Below are 22,129 nucleotides of genomic sequence, written 5' to 3' on the forward strand. Positions count from 1 at the left end.
TCAGCAAACTCCCAAAGTCCCTGATTCAACATGAGGCCAAGACGCTCATTTTCTTCCAGGAAGCCTATTCCACGACTGGATGGCTCTAATATTAATATTTTACAATAACAAACGCTTCTTACGTACACTGAACTGAAACACGCCAGCCAGATTCTACTGTTGCAGACCTGGGCTCCAATCCCAGCTCTGCGCCCAACAAGCTGTGTGACCTTGAGTGGTTTTATTTCACCCCTCCAAACATTGCTTTTCCCATCTGTAAGCGGGGTTACCACCTTCGCAGGCTGCAGTGAGGATTAAAGGATAGTACCCAGTGCCTGACACACGCTAGGCCTCACTTCCTAGCCCTGCCCTTCGGAACCAGATCAAATGAATTTAGCCACTCTTCCACCTGAGCCCTTCAAATTGCTGCAAACTCTAATCGTGTCTTCTCCATTCTAAGCATCCCTATAGCATTTTCTCTGCTGTAAAACAACTCCCTAATTTTACACTTGGGTGGGAATCTGCCATCAGGGTGTTCAGTAGCCAGATGCCCTCAGACCTGTTTGGGAGTCAACAGCAGTTAACTGCCACATTGCTCTGTGCCAGCGACTATGGTAAACCTTGCTGTACAGAGGTCAGCCTCCCTAACTACCTCAGAGACAGGAAGTGGCCTGGCCAAGGTCACTGAGCTGGGAACCTGCTGAGCTCATGTCCTTCTCACTATGCTGTAGACAGTGTCTCCCAACCTGTGCTTGGGCCCAGCAGCCTCAGGTGGGCTCAGTCCTCCACGGGGCTGAACCCGAGTGGCCCTGGTAGAGTCTGTCTGAGGTCTGGTAGTGCCCCCTTCCTTGCTGGATGGGATAATCTCCAGGGCTCCCAAGGAGTACGGAAGGCTCTGCTGACACAGGACACACTCTAAAGGAAGGAACAAAGCCAAAGTGGACCCCACCGGGCAGCCAGGCCAGAAATGAAAAGAAATCAATGAAAAGTGAAAAAGAAACAAAACTGGGCCCGCCCGGTGGCTCGAGCGGTTGCAGCTCAAGGCTCTTAACACCAGCAGGGGCCAGGGAGCTGTGTCCTATGCAACTAGACTGAGAAACAACGGCTTGAACCAGAGTGTGGGAGGGAGGCGAGAAAAAGAGGAAAAACAAACAAAACTGCCAGGCAAGATCACAAAGGTTACGTTCTGTTGTCCTCCCAACAACTGTGCCAAGTGGGACTTTTACAGGTCACTGTGTTCCTTGTTTAGAGAAGAAAAGAGAGACTTAGGTGAGAAAGTCAATCCTACTAACATGTCAGCTCCATGAGGGCAGAAAACTTATCTATGCTGGTTACCACTGTACACTCAGAGCTCAGGACAGGCTGACACGCAGCAGTTGGTCATGAAATACTTGGTGATGGAATCGATGTAGGCAGAGCCATGACTTAAATACAAGTCTCCTCCTCATGCTTTCAAGTTGTGAGTGTCCCTGGCAGAGGCTGCACTGAGCCATCAGTGCCTGTTCAGAGCCAAAACATATGGGAAAGGGGTCCACCCCGCGGCACGTCCCATGGACACCCTCTCCAACTCTGGCCTCCCCACCTGGCCAAGGTCAGACATGCTGCTCTCTCTTCCCAAACACGAATGCCTTCCCGTGGGACCACTTGTACCCATAGAACAGTCCAAACCAGAGGGACTGACACCATCTCAGGCTGGAGGCCAGCCTGGCTGGGCCAATCTGACCTTCTGTCCATCCGTGAAGCATGGCATACACCAGTGCTGCCCTAGGGAACCACGTGTCGGTGGGCACCAGTGGGCAAGTGAGCTGTCCAAACAAGCTGGGCTTCTGAAGGAGGCCCAGTCTCTGGAGGCAGCTGCTTCAGCAAGAAAGAGTAGTCACCAGCCCCATTCTGACCTGTCGAGTGCCATTGCAAAAACACTCCAAACCCAGTGCCAAGTCACAGAAAGGGCATCTACTCTAAAGCTGGATGGCACTGGCTTAGAATCGCAGCTCCCCTAGCTATGGGACCGGAGATAAGATTCATCCCCTCTCAGAGCCTTAGTTTCCTCTTCTGTAAAATGGGGCAAAAGAGCAGAGATTTTGTGAAGATTAGAAAGAATGTATTACTTGGAAATCCAGAGAACAAAGTCTAGAATGATAAATATAAAACTGCTGTAAGTGGTTGCCTCAGTGGGCTGTAATGGAGAGAAGAGAGCTTTTATGAATATATTGCCTTCTTCAAGGAAAAAAGATATGCCAAGTACAGAGCTCAAACGCTGGGTTCCTAGCAGGCCTTCACTCAATGTGAGCTGCTATTACTCAGCTCTCCCGGGAGAATGAGATGCTGCCACTGACACACGCCCACCTGTGTCCCGGAGAACGACGGGCTGTGTCCCGCTCTGCCCGCTACTCCCTTCCCAGCCACCAGAGACCAGGAGCCACAGGGCAGGTCACATGCACCAGGACAGCTCATCTCAGAACTGAAATGGGACTGGACGGGTCTCATTTATCCACTCGTTCTGCCCTCGAGTGCCTAACGGAGTCATCTACAGGCCCGGTCCAGGGGTGGGGAACACACCACCTTATGAAGCAGCCCATTTCACCAGCAGGGTGACTTCCAGGTCGAGTGGGTAAGGCCCCTGGTTCCTCTGACCATGACCCTGGGCAGCCTTTGGGCTCACAGCTCTTGGCAACTAGCTGCCTAGCCCTTCCTAGCAGGAAGCCTCAGGTGGGCTGTCTCGGTAGGCGGACAACACAGGAATGCACGTCAGTCAACACCCTGCAGACAAGAAGCCTCTTCCCACACCTCCGCTGCTTCTAACAATTTTCTCCCACCCCTGGTAGGTGATGCCTGGCACCTCTCCTAAGAATCCAAAGCTAAACAATTCTCTCCAGCCAGAAGGCCATCAGCTAGTTTGGTTGCTATGCAACTGGCAGGCACACAAGTGAGGCAGTCCCTTCCGAGGCTTGGAAAGGAGGAAGAGAGCCGTGTCTCTCCAAGTGACAGCCTCTAATGGGCTCCCAGGCTGTAGGGGGTTCCTTTAAGGAATCACTTGATCCAGTCACTCGTCTGTCTAGTTCTCCTTTGCTGCTGGCTCAGCGGCAGATTCCAGGCACGCTGTGAACTACATGCCAACGCCCAGCTCTGCACCAAAGCATTTAGAAGGGGTCCTCAGCAAGCTCAGAGGCAGCCTGTGACGCTCACCCGGCTCAGCCTCTCCCTCTCAAGCTCTGCAGGTATTTGGAGCAGGAGGCATTCACAGCCCCAAACAGACAGACATACAAACAGGGCATGGAGCCAACTGAACTGTCCCTTCTATCCAGCCAACTTTACAGAGATCCAGTTTCCACTGCTACCCCCCGCAGAGGACTCTGGGGAAGTCTGGCAGGGTGGTAGAAAGCCTGCCTTCTGCAGTCAAACAAATCTGCATTCAAAATCTGGCTGTGCTGCACGCTAGCTGTGACCTCAGGCAAGTATTTAACCTATCTCGGGGTCTCAGTTTCATCCTTGTGAAAACAGGCTGATGATACTGACTTCTTAGGGTGGTTGTGAAGGACAAACGAGGCAGTATTTGTGAAACAACACCTAGTTCAGTGACTGGGGCAGCGGCCTGACTAAACAGGCCAGCACAACATCCAAGTTCCCGGATGGTCCAGTCTGGAGTTAGCAGCCCCCACCCAGCACACGGCCCCTCCCCGTGCTTCAGCCCAGTGTATTAGTTATAAAGTGACTTCCTCACCAGCATATGAGCTCTTTCAGAGGCAGAGCCCTTATCTTCCACCAGCTCTGTAGCTCTCTCAGTGAACAACAGTAACAGAAACAACACAAATGTCCAGCAGAAGGTGGAGGAGCCCAGCACTGAATGGGGGGCGGGGGTTCAAGGAACTCCTGAGACCCCTTAGGAACCTCCCAGGACTGGCCACAGAATTAAAGCTCCCAATTAGAAACTGTCTCAATCTCCATCTCCGCTGGGTGAAAACAGAAATACTCCTACTGTGCCTAAATTCCCCAAGGAATTTAATATTTAATGATGAAAATCCTGCAAGTGTAATTCTAGAGCTCATTTTCTCAATGTTGCCCTTCAACTTAGTGGATTCATTTCTACCTCTTCTCCCAGCTCTCTTACAGCGGTACCCAAAAGGTTTTCCTGAAAAACCGTCACATACCCGATATCCACGGAGACTATGGAAGGAACAAGCAATTTCCCCAGAGCCAGTCTTTTTTAAATGTATGAGCTGAGGGTAAATGCTGGGGCGATGAAGGCTGTCGGCCATCTCCAGGATTAGAGACAGAGACTGACATTCCCCAAGTGCCTATATGCTGGGCCAGATTTGCCCCAAGTACTTTATACACACAGTCCCATTTAATACAGCTATCCTGAGGCAGAAACTAATGTGCCCATTTTACAGATTAGGAAACTGAGGCTCTGGAATGTTAGTTATTTTGCCCAGGGCCACACAGCAAAGGTTGAATTCCAGACCTTGCTCCAAACCTGCTGCCTTTTCCTTTGGCCCAAGCTTTGCAGAATGAACCCCCCCTCAAAAAAAAAAAACAAAAACAACATTCTCCATGCCCTTTAGGACCCCCCAAATAAAGTGCTTCTACAGGTTCATTACGGGCCTATTCCTAAAATAACACCAGAAACTATTCACAAATCTTTATAAGGCATTAGTCTAAAGAACTTTTCAAATATTCTTAGGCCTTCAGGACGCTTAATGGGAGGATAGCTATTGATTGTCCCATTTTGCACGTGTATAACCTAAAGGCCACCGAGGGTTGAGGGCTTGCTTGAAGCCACACATTAAGTCTGTGGCAGAAGAAGTTTCCTGCTATTCCATGTGCTGCTTTTTAAAATGCTGCAGCCTCCCTGCAGTCCCCACCCTGCTTTATGCTGAGAGGTCCAGAGCCTTCAAAGCAGGGCGTCAAAGAAAGCTGGAGCCAAAGAAGTGGGACTGCTCAAGCATCAACACTCATTTTAGATACTTGCCACGTGGCCCTCTTGAAGTCACCAGGTACCAGAATAAGGCCCAAGATAGAACAGGGCTCACTTCAGGCAAGATGCTCATACTCAACTGAGGGAGCCTGGGGCGAGACATCCAGCTTCCTCACCTGTGAGATACAGGTGCTTGTTGAGCGTTGATAAAAAGATCCAGAATTTATAAACCAGCTTCAGCCCTCACCTAAGTTACACAAGCACTCTGCAAACACATGACTACTGAGTTCTAGTTCACCCATCCCTCAGTTGCTTCTGTCCCATGACCTAGGAGTCATGCTTAATTATTCCCTGTCCCTCACACTACACATCCAACCTGTCTGCCTCCAAAATATCTCCACTACCAGGACGCTAGTCCCAGACACCTTCACCACTCCCTGGTTAATTCCAACAGCCCCACTGGTCTCCCTGCCTCTTTTGTCCCTGTGATCCATCATCCATGCAGTAGCCTGAATGATTTTTCTCAACTATAAATCAGATCCCGTCACTCCACAGCTTAAAACTTTTATTACACTTGGAGTAAGACCCGATGTCCTTACCAGAGCCTACACGACCCTGCCTGCTACCTCTTGCTCAGACCTTTCTCTCCTCGCGACAGCTCAGCCACACTGGCCTCGTTTCTTATCCTCAGCTAAGCTCATAGCTATCTCAGATGCTGCATATGCTGTTCCTTCTACTTGACGTCTCCCCCTCCCCAAAATGCTGAAGGGCGGCCTTATCATTGACATATTGGTTCAAAGTCACCACTTCTGAGAGGCCTTCCCCAACCACCCTGGTTTAAGCCATGCCATGTCAGAGCCCTACTCTCTCTACCATACTATCCTATCTCATCTTCCTTACCGCATTTAGTAGCTACAATTCTCTTATTTGTCTACTTGCTTATTTTGTCTCCTCAGGACTACGATATAAGCTCTGCTATTCTTGTTCTCTATTGCACTCCGTGTCTAGAACAGTGCCAGGCATACAGTAAGCTTTCAATCAACATTTTGGAAACAGTCGGTCCAAAAGGCGACGGTGTGCTCCCCTAGTCCTCAAAATGGTGATTCTACTCCCTATGCCCAAATTTGAGATTGGAAGTTTGTTTCGTCATCCATTCAATCATTCATTCATTCACTCAATTCAAATCAAGAGTTGACCACAGGACACCTGAGAAGGTACCACAGTGAACATGCGACCAGAATGACCTGATTCATAATTAAAAAATGTGATACTTTCTAGAGGCACTTTTAACTTCTGTCAAATGTCAGACTTCTTTGTAGTTCCATCTCAGATTTACACACAAGAGGTTACACGGCTGCCCCAAGGCCACATAATGAAAACTCTGCACCCCAGTACCTCAAGACAAAGCCAAAGACCTAAGAAAAGTATTTGCAAGTGCCCAAACCCTTTTATTTACCACCCATAGTTATTTGCACAAAATAAAATATAAGACCCAATATTACTTTTACTCCAAAAGACGCATTAGAGTTGATTTCCAGCTAGGTCTTATTTTCGGGGTAGTAATTGCCATCATTCTGTTATCTGTCTTCCAGCCAAGGGCAGGAGAAAAATATTTTGAGTGAGAAAGATCTCCAAGGCTCTCCATAGTAGAATACATTAGAATATAGTGGAAGCTCCATGAGAACAGGAATGTCTGCTTTATTTATCATTGCATGTGAGGCAAGCAGTGGGTGCTCAGTAAATATGGGGTGAATGAGGCAGGGAAAAAATTGTATGTATGAACAGGGTTCTACAGACATGACAACTAAGGTAGTACCATCACGTCTCAAATGGAGCTAAACAAGAGTTAAATTTCCAAGGTTTTCAGGGGACAATGTTAGCTGGCCGTTCCTTAAGACAGCCTGGCTACTAAGAGGCAGTGTGGTATAATGCTGTTCATTCATCTTAGCTAAATGAACAAACAAGGAGACCTGAATTTTAATCGTGACCCTGCTCCTGGAAACCGCTCCGGCTCCCAAGGTCTTGGATTTTCTATCTGTAAAAGACGAAGTTGGACTACAAGATCATAAACAAATATATTCTACTTTCTCAGGACTTTATAACAATCATCATAACTATCTGAGTGGAAGCCAATCACCAAGAACTCAATAAATGTTTGTCAATGTAGGTGATCCCCAACTGAAAGATGAGGAAACTAAAATACAGAAGTAATTTGCTGAAGGTCACAGGGTCCAGATCTCTTCCTATACTGGACTAACACTCATGCTTTTCAAGATCCTTTTTTAGTTCAAAAATACTGTGATATTAGTCCTCTCATCCAAGTAATCATTTGTCTTATCAAATAATCTTGCCTGACTTCACTACATCATGGCACAGCAGGATCAGGAAGAAACTACAGTATTTCCACATTGTTAACCTGGAAAATCAAATCTGAAAAAATAATTAGGACAAATTCTTTGTCTTTGTTCAGAATTGAGAGATCAGAAGTGTTTTAAGATAAATGATGATTTCACTTTAACCATAAGGTTTAAACTTAAGCAGTGATAAAAAAAAATAACTTCTAGTAACAAATGTTTCCTGAGAGTACAGCAAATAACAACTTTCTAAATTCTATAACCAAAGTTGTGCCACTTGATTCAAAGTAGATTCACAAAGTTCAATGTAAACGGTTATCAAAGAATGACTACAAATGCTTGCTTTATTTTTATTAACAAATGCATGCTTGACATTGAACCTTAAAGTATAACACCTTCCAAGGGTTGTCAGGTCAGACATGAAAAAGACATCTGGGAGTCACAATTTTCTAGATGGTTCATAACAGGAAAGTCAAGGTCAAACCGTGTGTCTCTTTACCCTCTGCACCTAGTAACTGAAAAGCAACTAACGGTGAGCCCCAAATACTCCATTCTAGTACTCTCAGAAATACAAATGTTAGCTCAAGGATCACACTCTGGCTCAGCAAGTTCTGGGCGGACAGGCTGGCATGAAGGAGGAAGACAGAGGGACTTGAAGGAAGGCAGATCCTCAGGCCACTTCCGTGACAGCAGTTAACTTTCACCTACTTTATTAAATAAGAGTAATCATCTCACCAGATGATTCTATGACTCAAAGTATGATAAGGAATTAAGTGTTTCAATCTTGTGCAAAGGTGAGAGAGAGACTACTGTTATTACTATTTACTACATCTGGGGTCCAAGACACCCCCACCCCCACCCCCTCAGTCTTGGCTATGTGTTCCGCAGGATCCTCAAAACATTCAACAGGATTCTAGTTTCTTCTCCAGACTCCAAGCCTGGCAATTGTAGATGCACCTGGCTAGCAAGTCTCTGCTGCTGAGAAATGAAAAGCGAGGCCTTTAGGCGCTGGGCCCAGCGGGCTCAATCAGGACCACCCCCCCAGTCACCTTGTCCTCACCTTGAGGAACGGAAAGAAACCCTACGGGGAAGGGGAGTGCAGTCCTCAACAAGGAGAAAGAAGTGCCTCCACTCTTCACCCGGCCACTGCTGCTTGGACCCACGCTTCCCGCGGGGCGGAGACAGGGCTGGGAGAGCTGACTGAGCCGGGGACGCCTTGACCTCGGGCGCCGGAGGATCGGACACGGGCGCTGGGCCCACAGTCGAGACAGGTACACAAAGTCACCGCAGGTCGGGCCCGCCTAGCCTCGCCGCGCCCACAGCCGCAGGCACAGTAGGAGGTACCCCGCCCCCGTGAACCCAGAGGGCCCTGAGCTCGCTCACCTGCAGCCGGGTCACCAGGAGGCTGTAGGGCGCCATTTTGTGCACTGACAAAGATGAGGTCGCGTGAAAGTGACGTGACAAACAGCCTATTTAAAGGCCTCGGGGGGCGTGGTCTAAAGAGACGTCACGGCAAAGGCGGGGCCTCCGCAGAGGCGCTTGAGTCCCTCAAGCGCAGTGGGCGGAGCTCCCGTGTTAGGGACCGACCCGGAAGAGGAAAGAGAGCTGCATAAAAGCACGGAATGATGAACCACATATGCTGGAAACAAGATTGCAATATACTTAAATATAAGTGGTGTTTAGAAAGGAGAAAGTTCTGGGATTTGTTATAATTGAAGCTCCATTAAGATATGTTGATAGTACTTTATATTTTTGATCAAAGAGATATCAATGTCAATGTATGGAAAATTTTTCTTAAAATTTGTTCATGTATTATTTTGTTCCATTTTTCTGTGGCATTTGGTACAATAAACCTTTTGAATGTGTCTTGAAGAAAAAACACGGATGTTTTATCCAAATACAAGTTTCATCTTTACACTTTGCCATTTGTCTCTTCCATCCAAATCTGGGAAAGGCATTTTTATATGACTCTCACGCACTCGCCAACAGAAACTCGTCTTTGGAACGCTAGGGTTTTGATTGCGCGAATTGGAGCAGAGCATGGTACAAAGATTGTGAACGCTGATGGAAGCCTAGAGGACCAATCACGGCGACAAGGAGGCAGGTACAATCGGGGTTAAAGGTCGGACGGAAGTTCCCGCGACTTCCGGTGGTCGCTTGAGTGCGAGCTATGGCTAAACATCATCCAGACTTGATCTTTTGCCGCAAGCAGGCTGGTGTTGGTGAGACCGCTTCCTTGCGCGCGGCTCCCTGGGTGGGGGTGGTCTTAGGAGCTGGGGAGTCCGAGGTTCCCATCTCTTTCTAGAGTCTTGCTTCGGAGGTGCCACGTTTCCCGCCTCACGGTCGGTAGTGTAGGAGCGCGCGGGTTTTGTGGCCTGTGATGAAAACAAGGCGGTGGCGCTCGTGCTGGGAGCCGAAGGCGGGCGACCGGGGTGGGGTCCGGAGAAACTTTTATTGCCCAAGACCTGGGAGGGGCTTTAGGATGGTGTGGGTTTGGAAAGTTTATGAGGATACGATGGATGGGTCAGGGCTCGCTGCAGTCCCTGCTCCTATCCACACCCCAAGCTCGAGGATGTTTTTCTCTCTTCATCAAACCTTTAATGCTAATTGTACTCTTTACTTTGCAGCCATCGGAAGACTGTGTGAAAAATGTGAGTCGAACACGCCCTCCCGAACACCCCACCCCGTCCTACTCACAGTTTCTGTGGAATCAGCAAATGGGCATTTGCTGTGGGGCCTCAGCGGGCCTTGAGTCATTGCGCCCGGAAGCATGTAAACACTGGATGCCAGGCTGCAACCAAAGGCCCCTTCCACGTCCCCACTCCAATTTACACATTTTAGACAGTGTTTAGGTTTTGAGAAAATCTCTAGCTTTGGACACGAAGTAGCACGACCTGGTCTCCAACAGTTTTTGCCAGTAATTATGTAGACTCATCACCTACCCAGTGCTGTTCTAAGCCCTTTACATGTTAGTTGATTAATGCTTCCTATGTATTGTGGGGATGGACACTAAGTAAGCCAGGTTTTGTGATGCCAAAGTAGAGAGCCCCAGAATCGCTGTCAGAAGGAGACTCGTGTGTTTCCCCATAGCAGGAGGAGGGCAGAGGACTTGAGGTACTTGTAAGTGGGCATTACTCCATTCTCTTTTCCTCACAGGCGATGGCAAATGTGTGATCTGTGACTCCTATGTGCGTCCCTGCACCCTGGTGCGCATATGTGATGAGTGTAACTATGGCTCCTATCAGGGGCGCTGTGTGATCTGTGGAGGCCCCGGAGTCTCCGACGCCTATTACTGTAAGGAGTGCACCATTCAGGAGAAGGATGTGAGTATGTTCTAAGCCTTCCATTTGATCTTTCCTTTTCTTTAAAAACACTTCGCTCTCCATGACAAACTCTTATGATCTGTGGAGATTAGTATGTTCAGCTAGTCATCTAGGTTATAATTTTTTCAAGTTCTTTGAGCCCAACTGGGTGTAGTCCAATAAAAGGCAGTTATTTTCCATCAAGGGTAAAACTGCAAGAGAAGCAGATTTTGTCAACACCAGCAATTTGGAGAGCCCTCTCTATTCCTTTGATGTCTCTCTTGATTTTTTTAATTCAGAAATAATATCCTATATTTTGTAAATTCTAGCACAGTGCATGGTGTGTGATAGCCACTCAATAATTCACTTTGCTGTCATTAAGGACTGTTTGGGTGGATGTGGTGACATTTGAATTTGGGGAAATTCAGGTTGATTTCAGCTAAAGAATGCCTTTGGTTTGATATTGTGGAATTGATTCTGTCGCATGATTTGTGTCCCTTGACACTGTGTGGTAGCAGTGGCTAGTTATTCACCTCCTTGAGCTTGATAGAGAAGGCTTATAGATCTATACTAAGGACGAATTTTACCATTTTTCCTTAGCAGACTTCTTAGGGGAAGTCTCATGAATCAGCTTGTTTTTTTCTTAGACACAATAAAAGAAAGTGTGATACAGTACCAGTAGGCTAGTGGAAAGTATCTGGTTACCTAATCTAGGATAAGGCAAAAGATATATAAATCTTAATATTCCCATGAGCAAAGAGTAGGTAGGTTATAGATGTTATCTCTCTTATTCTTTACAATAGTTTTGTTAAATAGGGATGATTATTAGCCCCATTTTACAGCCCCTCACCCAGCTAAAAAGTGGCAAGCACAGACTGTCTGACTAAACCAAGTGGTGTCCCCATTACACCGAGTTGTCCTTCTGTAAATCTTTTTGGTGTCCATTTTGAGGAGAAATAACCCAGCCACCTCAGCAGCCTGCATTTGGGTCCTGTCTAACCTCAGTAAGTGGGACTTAGCAAACCAGATAAAACTGCTTCTTACACTATTAAGTCTTCTGTTATTTAGGGAGATGAGAAGACCCATCGATAAAAATACGAAAAACATAATTTCGGTTGGTGACTTGAACTTCCCTCCTTACCTAAACTCTGATTTGCACTTACCTTTGACTGTCAAATCATGCCCTGCTTGATTTGATCCACCAGCTAGTTGACACTGCTTTAGGAAAGTGACCTTGGTTTATATTTGTATCTCCTTTTCCCCACTTCTTGGTGTAGTTCTTGGCATGCAGTAGTGTAAGCATGGGACACATTTTTGGTGCTGACCTTATAAGTCATCCATAGACATTCGTCTTACAGAGTGTCTGGTACACAGTAGGTACTTGGTAATTATTTAGCGTAGAAGCAGTGAAACAATGGTAAGACAACAGTAGTGAAAAAGGACAAATCTTAAACTAGCCAAAGAGTCTATTAAGGACATTTTCTTGAACTTGGGCATGGTAGTAGCTAGAGTTCTTATCTGCCATAAGCTTGCAACGAGAGAGTGCTTAATAAATGTTAATTGCTGTCTGACTCGTCTGCATGTGGTGTGTGACCTGATACCTTTGGATCCTCGTGCCTCATTCTGTCCCTGAGCATTCTTCTAGACATCACTTCCCCTACTTCACATTATACAAGAATGTTCTGGGGATATCTGAGAAGGCACCTAGCTCACAGTTACTCGGCAATAGTTTCCAAGGAACACAAAGCAGTCCAGTGACATGATCCAGCCTCTCAGCCTTACAGATCACCATGTAGATTAAGTGCCTAGACTTTTTCCTATGCAGAAATCTTCCCACAACCAGAGCAGTCCTGTTATTGTTCCCTTCCTGCAACGTTCATCATTTTGAAGGGCAGTAGACCAATAAACAGCTGGGTGTCTCTCGAGTGTTTCAAAGCTTCAGGAATACTGAGGAGTCAGGGATAATACCTCTGGGTGTTGCTGCCAGAGGACCGATTTGCAGTTTTTTCTAGTGCAGCAGCATCTCAATCCCCCTTAGCTCTTGATTCCTTTACTCCTTTTACTTAAACCATTTTCCTCAGCGGTCCCAACCAGAAAACAAAAATAGCTAATATTTGTGGAGCTCTTGCTGTGTGCCAGGTACTGTGCTGAACAATTTTCTGAAAATTCCATATGATATAGATGAGGACATTAGGCTCAGAGATGTTAAGCAACGTGGCTCAAGGTCATATGGCTAATAAGTGGCAGATCCAGAACTAGAACCCAGGTCTGTCTAACTCAGTGTTTCTCAACATTTTTACTTTTTTATTTTCTTGCATTATTCCCCCCTAAGGAGAATCATTACAGTTTTAGATTAAATTTAAAACTTTTCTTCCTAACAAGGAATTAAGTACCAAGGAAAAAGATTTGGTTGGGTAAAGATGCGCTTATTAAAGATGTTTTTATCCGCTTTGAGGATGCACAGCCTAACTCAAAGCACTTACCTCTCACCACCTCCCCATGTGGTTAAGGACGTGCCTCTTGCTATTTCTACCATTCTCTTCTCCCCATTGAATTGAACAGCAGAGCAGTTAGATAGATGCGAAAAATATTTGATACTTTTCAAAGTTAATTGACAAATTTATCATTCTCTTTAACTGCCTAAACCACTGGAAAGTTTTGGGTTTTGCCTCTGGGAAGCCCTGTTAGAAGAAACACCAGACGGGAAGGCAGAAAGCCCATGTTCAAGTCTTGGCTTTGCTGGTAACATGCTGTGTGTGGCTTATCTACAAAAAAGAAGTTAATAATCCCTGTTGCCTCATGGATGCATTTACTGAGCGCTTGAAGGTCTTTACAAATAAAGTTTCAGATAGAAAACGTGATACTACTCTCAGGTCCCAAACCAGTGTTCAGTCTGGTTTTTACATCATTGGTATTCCTTGAACAGTTGCTAAAAGAATGAACAGCATTTAACCTTCAAGTTTCTGTTAATAAGGCCGGTCTGGCCACTGGCACCTGTTGAGAATTCTGTGCTACCATTTGTAAGAAATAGAGATGTGGACTCTTTCAGTAGTTGTGTTTTTCTGATCTTAACATTTGTAAATTGCCTTTTCCTGCATTTCAGTTCTGTACAGATTTCCCTTTGGTGTGTCATATTCTGGTACATGATTAGTGTTGGTTTTAAAGTTTTCCTTGCAAGTCCTTGGTATTCACCACTGGTATAGGGTAATTTTTTTTTTTAGCTTTTATTTATTTTAAGTGTATTTTTCCAGGACCCATCAGCTCCAAGTCAAGTAGTTGTTTCAATCTAGCTGTGGAGGGCACAGCTCACGGTGGACCATGTGGGAATCGAACCGGCCACCTTGTTAAGAGCACTGTGCTCTAACCACTGAGCTAACAAGCCGCCCCCAAGCATAATTTTTGTAGCTTGCTTTCCTGCTGTAGAATGGGCTGGACACAGTCTCCTCAGGAAGGAAACCCAGAGGCACCGAGTTCTCCTTGGGGTTGTTACCACCATGCCCAGCTTAGGGTCCCCTGGTGATGTGGTATTGGGCTTATAGTATAATGGAAACAAGCACTTGGCCGTCTAATGTCTCCTTTTTTGTGAAATGTTAGAAATTAAGTGACCATAAAACATTTACCAGTGGCATTCCATTCAAGCCACAGCTGCCTAAAATAAAAATTTAATGGGAAGTGTGTCCTCTGGAAGGACTGAGAGACGATGGCATTTTTAGTATTCATGCATACAGTTGTTAAAAGAGCTACCATGAGGCAGACATTAGCAGGTATTTTTAAAATGCCTTCTAGCTCGCCTCACAGATACTCTCCTGCACCACTCTCCAAGGTTTCTTACCAGTCCTTCCATCTGCCTTCCCATGCTCTCTACTCACAGGCATATCCAACAAAGGCCAACCAGTTCCAAGGTGCACATCCTCACCTCTCACAGCATGGGTAGAATTTGGGAACAACCACAAGACCCATGGGAGATGTATAGAAAATAAAAAACGGGAGGTTAGGCAAGAAAACAGGAAACCTGTGAGAATCAGTGAGAGAAAATGCCATAAAAGCCAAAGATCTAAAAATCCAGTGCATTGGTTTTCCAACTCTTTTTTAATACGTACAGTCCTAGCTTCAAAAAATAGCTTACACAGAAGCTGTGTGTGTGTTTGAAGCGTTTGAAGCATTACGAAATTGCTGATAATTTGGTTTTTGCAATTTCTTTTAATTTACTAAGAGCTGACTGGATGCCAGGCACTGTTCTAAGTATACTTCTTGATTCTTAATTCTAGGAGGTAGGATCTGCCATTGTAATAATTGTATAAGTGACTAAAAAGAGCTACAGGGCGGTTGTTAACTTCTCAGAATTCAGGCAGCCCGGCTCCAGAGCCTACCATTGTAACCTAAGCTATGAGTGAGAATGGAGCTGCACAGATTGGGGGTGGCCCCTCTCAGGACTCTCTAGGGCTCTATACATAACAGTTTGTAAACATTGATCGTCCCCTTATTTACAGTTGAGGAATATGAGTCCAGAGAGAAGTGACGTCCCCACAGTTGCACAAGTCAGGCCATACCCTGAGCCTGAACAGGCTTGCAATTTCACAGCGTCTCTAAAAGACGTCGAGCACTGCTGTGTTTAATATCAGGCTGCCTTGGGCCAAGAAGAGGCAACTTCCCTCCTTTGCACCGACTTTCAGTACAGATGACATGGCTTACTAGAGTTCACCAGCAAACCCCTGGTAGGGCTGGGCCCACAGCCTGGCTCCCTCAGCACAGCAAATTCCACAGATGGTAATTCTCAGTGTAATACGTGCTACATGTTTTCTAGAAAATCATGAAATGTTTCTGTTGGCTTTGTGTGTTTTCCGAGATTTTTGTATAGTACTGATATCAGTCCCTGGAAAGAGAAATCAGCTGAACTAGAAATTAGATGTCTAATTCATTCCATAGCCCAGCAGCACAGGAAGCAACCTCCTTTGACATAGATAGATAATAAAATCATCAGACCTGTAAAGGTTTTTTCCAGTAGCAGCTCCCTCAGTTTTCCTCCCATCGTCCCAGATCAACTGATGGAGTCATCATTTGTGCAGAACACAGCTTCCCAGGGGCTTCACTGAAACCACTCAAGCTCACAAAATGGCTGGGGGCAGTGGGGTGTCATTACAAATCAGAGTAGGGACCGTCAGCAGCCAGCCAGCTAGCACAGGAGCACCCTTCCCCCAAGACCGTGTGTCAAATTAAGTGAATTAATGAGGACACATCAAACCCAGTATTCTCTCCTATGGTATTTAAACTGAAAGGTACTATTTCCTAATAGGATTTTTTCCCTTGGTATTCTCTCCTTGGGATAGTGGAGGAGAGCTTGATCTGAAGATAATTACTGTTTCTTACCTTTCGCTTGAAACCCTTTGGACATCTTAAAAGTTTTAGATTCTACCTCAGCTATATCATACTAGCAACAGAAGTGGGCTGAGAATCCAGTATTATAAGTGCAGGCCACTGGATTGAGGGTAGACAGGCTCTGGGCGCCTTCTAGGTTCTTGGCAATTGATCAAATAGGATAACTAAACTGGTAAGATGAATGGCTAGACCATTAATCCAAAAGTTATATTTATCCTAAGGCCCTCTCAATTCATGCTCAAGAGATTTTGAACAACTTTTCTTCTGTTTTCCAGAGAGATGGTTGCCCGAAGATTGTCAATTTGGGGAGCTCTAAAACAGATCTCTTCTATGAACGCAAAAAATACGGCTTCAAGAAGAGGTGATGGGTGGGCGGCCTCTTCCTCCCCCCATCAAGCTGCTGCAGCTGCCAGAAAAGACACCTGCTGCCAACAGAAAGGGAGTGGAGCACAGTACCACCCAGTTGCCTGTAGTACACTGGCATCTTTACACCCTCCTCTCCTCTCACCCAGACAGTGTGGTAGGAATGGAAAAGGATTCTTCTCAGAGCACTCTGGCAGACCGTATCAGAGAAAAAACTGATAGATTAGTTCATGGCTTGTCTTGAATTCAAGAAGCAAGAGTCTGTTTTCCACATGGATAAGTTCTCTCGACACCAAGAGCTTCTGAAACGGGAATAATACCATTTCCACCTTCTGACTGAGGAGTTGACTGACGCCACCCACAGTGAGAAACGTGTTCTTACAGCAGCTCTGATGGCAGCGGCCCTGATGAAACATCTGCAGTGTGGTAGGGAGTTCTCAGAACAATAAATGTGGGCATTTAATCCTGTAACACTTACCAGGTGGTGCTGGTTCATGTTATTTTCCTTCTAAGAAATTGGAAACCCTTTCTGTTGGTATTGTATTAATAAAGCAGGTGTTTATTTTCTGGTAGTCACCGTCCCAATTTAAGTTTTATCTCTAGGAATTTATTTTAGTCATCCAGGAATTTGTGATTCAAAATAGAGGTATTAGGATTCATTGAGCACCTCAACCTCTTATTACTACTGGAAGGAATTCAAAACCATCCATGCCTTTCATTGGTAAACCAGAGTCGTTTTTAGAGGCTTTTTTTCTTCCTGTCCAACTTTCATTTTGAACTGAAGAGATAGCTTCCAGTAATGGGGAAGGGAATGAGACAAAATGTATTCACATCAGTGAGTTAGGAGAACGAACTTCGTTGATTTGGTTCATAAAATGCATATATACTGACATTAAGGATGTTTTAAAGTAAATTGACAGATTAAGGGCAAATTCAGACAAATCTTTACGCTAACTCAACTGTCTGTACTTTGTGCCCGCTAGAGGTGATAGGAGGGTACCCCGAAGAGGTAATTCATTCATAATTTGAGCCATCTAGACGGTCAAGTAGGTGTTTTAACACCATGGATTTGAAAAGGGTGAGTCCTGAGGATCCAGGGACTTGGCCCAAGGTTATGCTGCAACTTGGTGGCAACGCCAAGAAAGAAATGAGTCTTCTGACTTGTCAGGCATTTGGTTTGGAACAAAACTCTTATTTGTGATGTACTGAGTATCCAAAATTGAATTCAGATAATCTGTGCCTTCAGGAATTTAATAAAGGAGCCTGCCAGAAACAGATAGTTCCAGTATAATCCAGAGGATGCACAAAGGAAGGGTTTTTTTGCCCAGCTTGGGGTCACCTCAGGAAGGCTGGGGGAAGGTCATGGCCACAGGGCTAAAGATAGTCCTTCAGGCTTCCCCGTCTCATCTGCCACCACCGTTCCCTGCTCTCCGACAACTGGGGCTCCTTGCATTCCTGAAAGTCCTTCCAGCCTCAGCGCTTTTTCCCTATTAATCCCTCTGTAATGCTCGGTTACTCTTCTGCTCAGCGAACTCCTCTTCCTGCAGACCTTAACTAAATATTTCCTCAAGGATGCCTCTCCCAACCTCTATCAAAGTTAGTTCCCCTTCTACTCTAGGACCATAAGCATTTTGTTTGTAGCTTTGGGTAATGACTGTTGGCTACTAGCGGTCAGCTGTGTTCTGGGATGGCAGGAACGAAGTTTGTTCTGCCCAGCAGATAGCAGGTGCTCCATATTGAATGAATAATTGAAGTCAAGGAATCCAGATAATAAATTGGGCTTTAAAGCATATGTTGGAACCTACAGGCAAAGTGGGTAGGGGTGCGCAGATTAGGGCATTTATCGGGTTTGGAGGGCTGGTGCCGTCTGAGCAGGGGGATGTGTTTGGGGAGCTCTCCAAGCAGTTCTATGAGTAAAGCATCAGGTGAGGCTTATGTTCCAGAGAACAGATCATTTTCAGATTAGAATTGAAATTTGTCGTGGATCCTATAGTAACTTTAGTTTTAATATGTAACATGAGTCAAAATGTATTGCCAAAAAAACATTGAGTTTTTAAAATTTGCTTCTTAACCACCCCGGTCCACCTAACATCTTGCATCCACAAATGTTCCAAAAGCTACTCCTTAGTTTCAAAAGAACCCCACTTTCATTGTGCTCCGTCATCCTCAGCGTGTAGGCCTCCAGAAGGTCTTCCATGGGAACTTGTAGGATGCCAAAGGGCATACTCCCTCCACACTGATCGGCAATGGGGCAAGTTCAACCTTAGCCCACGGTGTCCCTCTGAACTCCACTGCTCTGTCACCTAGTTTCATAATCCCGTTCTTGGTTGGCTTTAGTTCAGAGACGTCTAGACAACAATGCAATGCAATGAGTGAGTTTTGAATTTAATTAATGATTGTCTACCTTAGACTTGAGAGTAATTCCTTTTTGGTTGTACAAATTGGGGATAATGTTTGTATGAAATTCTGTGGGGAAAACATCGCTTGCAAGCTATATTTTGAGCTCTTAATAGTATATAGTTCTGTGAAGAGAATTAGAGGAATGAGCTGTATATGGCCCTAAAAAAATCAAAATGGTCTTTAAAATCACTGGTGTTTTTCTCCATTGTTGAAATAAGCTCTAACTACATAGATGTTGTTGAAATAATTCAACTCATCATGGCCAGCCTGAGAAAGCGGTTCCCTTTTCTGGATAAGATTATTGCTATTATTAAGTATTCAATTCTGGATTCTCGAAGGGATGGGTGTCTTGCTTCCAGCTTCTCAAGTATACTATATACACATAGTAATTTAATCTCCTTTAAACATTGCACTTATTGAATTGCCGTTGCTCAAAGAAAAGTACTGAGTAATGTGTGGATTTTATAATCAGACCTATATTTGATTTCTGCTCTGCCATTGACCTTTAGTGAGTCATTTAGCCTCTGTGCTGCTTTTTTCTTATCTGTTAAATAAGGCTAATCGTGCCTACCTCTTCGGGTCCTGGGATTAAATTTGACCTTGTATTATAAGTGCCTGACCTTTACTGGGAAGGCTTTACATAAGTGGTTGTTCTTTTACAGTGGATCCCTACTTCACAGAGAAACATTTAAGTCCTGGCATTGAAGGTCCTCCAAATGGTTCCCTGTCTCCCCTACCCCCAGGTTTTCCTCTGCTTCCTCTCTCTGCTCTGAATCAAGCAGTTAAGGGACACAACACTCCCTGTCATCTTGACTCTGTTTTCCTTTGAAATACCCTTCCACCTTCCCATCAACCAACCAACTTGGTACCTCTTCCTTTGAAGCTCCTGACATGTTGTGAATGCTTCCAGAAGCACCCATACCCACAACAATATGCCTCACTTGGACTATTTTCATTCCTAGTACATACATACAGCACAAGTTTCATGAAACTATTTCCTATGTGTATTGCACTCCAATGTTTTCATTTTATTCCATTCTATTCTAAAGATTATGGCTGAAATCTATTAAACCAAGTGATTTTATGACCCATTCATGAATCACAACCCAGAGTTTAAAATCAATAAACTAGATCGTAAGATCCTTGAGCTCTTTTTGCCTCCCCAGTACAGTGCACATTCCGTAACAGGCAGCCAGTCAATATTACATTGAAAGGAAAAAAGGGTCACAAACTCAGGAGTCTGGGTGAGTAATGTAATTGGTTGAAAAGGGAGGGGTGTGAGAATAGCCCAAACATAACGATAAGTGGTATGTGACCCTTGGGCTTCTTGTCTGGGAGACAATAGCGAGTGTGGGGACCTTGGGAACCAGAGAGCACCCAGGCCCTGCCTTAAAGGAAATGGCTGCTATTGAACTCCAAACAATTGCCAGCTTGAATGCCCAGTGTTACCAGACCTTTTGAATTTAGGACAAGTGGTGAATTAAGATTTTTGTGCAACCTCCCAATTTTTAAATGTTGTCAACTCATTTTAAAATGTTTAATGTGTCAGTCTGTGCCAAGACAATACACTACCAGATGTGGACCTTGGCCTGCATTCAGCATCTTCTGAATTAAGAAAACTAACTTCCCAGGGAATCAAACTGAATTGCCTAAATTTCAGAGACTATATGTCAGTGTTCTGACCTGTAGCTCTTTAATAGTAGTTGGAAGCGAGGACATATAGGTGAAAGATCTTTTGCCTTGGTTGGAATTTTCCTGCCTTAAAAAAAAGATTGCTATTCCCGTTTTCCCAGTTATTCAGTTACTTACCAATTTTATCCCCACTGGCCTATCCACCACTACCAAGTCTGAAATGTTAATTGCTTTGAACACTGTAGTTTTAATGTCTTAGCAAAAGACAGGTTAGATCACTTAACTTCTTTACTAGAATTCACTCATATCAGTTGTGATGAATAAACAGCAAATCAATTGCCGTTGGCATCCAATCACCTCCAAAGCCAGTTTCTGCTGTGGCTCTTTGCTCCTGCCCAACTGGAGCAGTGGATCTGAAGAATCAAATTGAGGACCTGTTTTCTTGGATAACTTAAAAGAAACTACAAAATTTCTCACCCTAGCATGTGTATATGAGAGTGACTCACCCGGGAGAGTTAATTGGGACTAATTATGACCAACCTGACTTGTCCCATTAACAAAACATCTGTCATAACTTGCTTTCAGACGAGAGCTGCCCCCACCCTTTCCCCTCCTCACAAGCTTACTTCTGAAGTTTTTAAAACGTGGTGTGTACCTTTCATGAATGATTATTCAAAATGGGAAGGGACTCTGGAATGCTTGAGTAGGGGGATTCCGGTCACAATTAAGCCCTGGCAAGATGGAATTATGGTGGGGAGAGAAAAAACGTCCTCATCACATTATAAATGGAGACATCAGCAGTTAAGAAGGGTGATTACCTTTTCGCCCTCTATTTTATCTTCCTATTTAGATGCGAACCCTTTACCGCGGGCGCCCACTTGCTAAAGAGGCTGGATTTCTCAATTTTTTTATAGTGATGTTGCTCAGGGCTGCCGTGTTTCCAGCACTGTAGGGGAGATTCGAATAAAAGCCCGAACACAAATTCATCGCCTTCTGTCCAGGGATTCCTCCGCCCGCAGCCTGCACTTAACGGTGGGTGTTGGCTATCTTTTACGTGCTTATATGGACTCCATCCTCCCCGCCCCTCCTGAGATATCTTAGGAGAATTCCTTTCAGCTCATCCTCACCTTTTTCATCGTTCTGTCTTGCAAGGTTTCTTATTGGGGAATGCACTCTGGACTGAGAAGAGGATATGTAGGATGTATGTAATTTGGCCAGAATGGTTACCTTTAAATTAATAGCAACTATTTGAGCCAGGCTTTACCTATTGTATCAAGTTTAATCCCCACACGATGCTCACTTGCAGGATGAGAAAGGTTTGATTATGTAAAGAGATTGGTTGCCATTAAATCAAGATAACATGGTTGGTGGCAATATTGGGATTCAAACCCGCCTAGTATTTCCATGGCTGCCTCTAACAGATTACTACAAATACCAGCATCCCTTGCAATGCCCCACTGCGCAAACGCTCGCTCTCCCAAGGGCCTGCTCCGCTCCTGTCCAAGCTTAGTCCTAGTGGTTGGATCGAAAGCCCAATCAGATGCCGCCTCTCCCCTTTCCCCGACCAATGGGAAGGCTGTTGCTAACATCGGTTATATTTTTAGCTCTTCAGTGCTCTACTACCCTGTGAGTCCGCCGGGTCTTTGCCGGGGTGGAACGCGCTGGAGGAGAGGAGGGGAGGAAGGGGGAAGGACTGGGACATGGCGGAGGGGGCGTGTATGTGACGCTCTGCCACTCGCTGACGCAGAAGGCAAGTAGTCCCTGGAGGTGCCCCAGGGGCTGAAGGGCTCCAAGTGTGGGGGATGGGG

The 22,129-nt window shown here is 45.2% G+C and overlaps 2 protein-coding genes across 4 annotated transcripts in view; one reads left to right on the top strand and one right to left on the bottom strand.

The window, feature by feature from the left end:
- Nucleotides 1-8,696, bottom strand: part of ACO2 (aconitase 2) — a 39,578-nt gene extending 30,882 nt beyond the window's left edge. Inside the window, exon 1 of one of the 2 annotated variants that reach the window (XM_019734489.3) lies at nt 8,632-8,696. In XM_019734489.3, the coding sequence (XP_019590048.1) occupies nt 8,632-8,667 (36 nt within the window). In that variant the 5' untranslated portion in view covers nt 8,668-8,696. Of the gene's footprint in view, nt 1-8,308; nt 8,498-8,631 lie in introns of those variants that run through there. The other variant, XM_074326459.2, reaches the window with a different exon arrangement.
- Nucleotides 8,697-9,076: 380 nt separating this feature from the next.
- PHF5A (PHD finger protein 5A) lies at nt 9,077-16,861 on the top strand. 2 transcript variants are annotated; one of them, XM_074326460.2, is made up of 4 exons: nt 9,077-9,348; nt 9,876-9,899; nt 10,405-10,571; nt 16,202-16,861. In XM_074326460.2, the coding sequence occupies exons 1-4, from the start codon at nt 9,213-9,215 to the stop codon at nt 16,289-16,291; spliced, it is 417 nt and encodes a 138-aa protein (XP_074182561.1). In that variant the 5' UTR covers nt 9,077-9,212; the 3' UTR covers nt 16,292-16,861. The 2 variants fall into 2 exon arrangements, with proteins under 2 accessions (XP_074182561.1, XP_019590114.1); XM_019734555.3 differs by lacking the exon at nt 9,077-9,348 and adding an exon at nt 9,370-9,470.
- The last annotated feature ends 5,268 nt before the right edge of the window (nt 16,862-22,129 follow it).

This window comes from Rhinolophus sinicus, chromosome 1, assembly GCF_057876585.1.
Source record: "Rhinolophus sinicus isolate RSI-liver-muscle chromosome 1, RSI-T2T, whole genome shotgun sequence".
NCBI classification, from domain to species: Eukaryota; Metazoa; Chordata; class Mammalia; order Chiroptera; family Rhinolophidae; genus Rhinolophus; species Rhinolophus sinicus.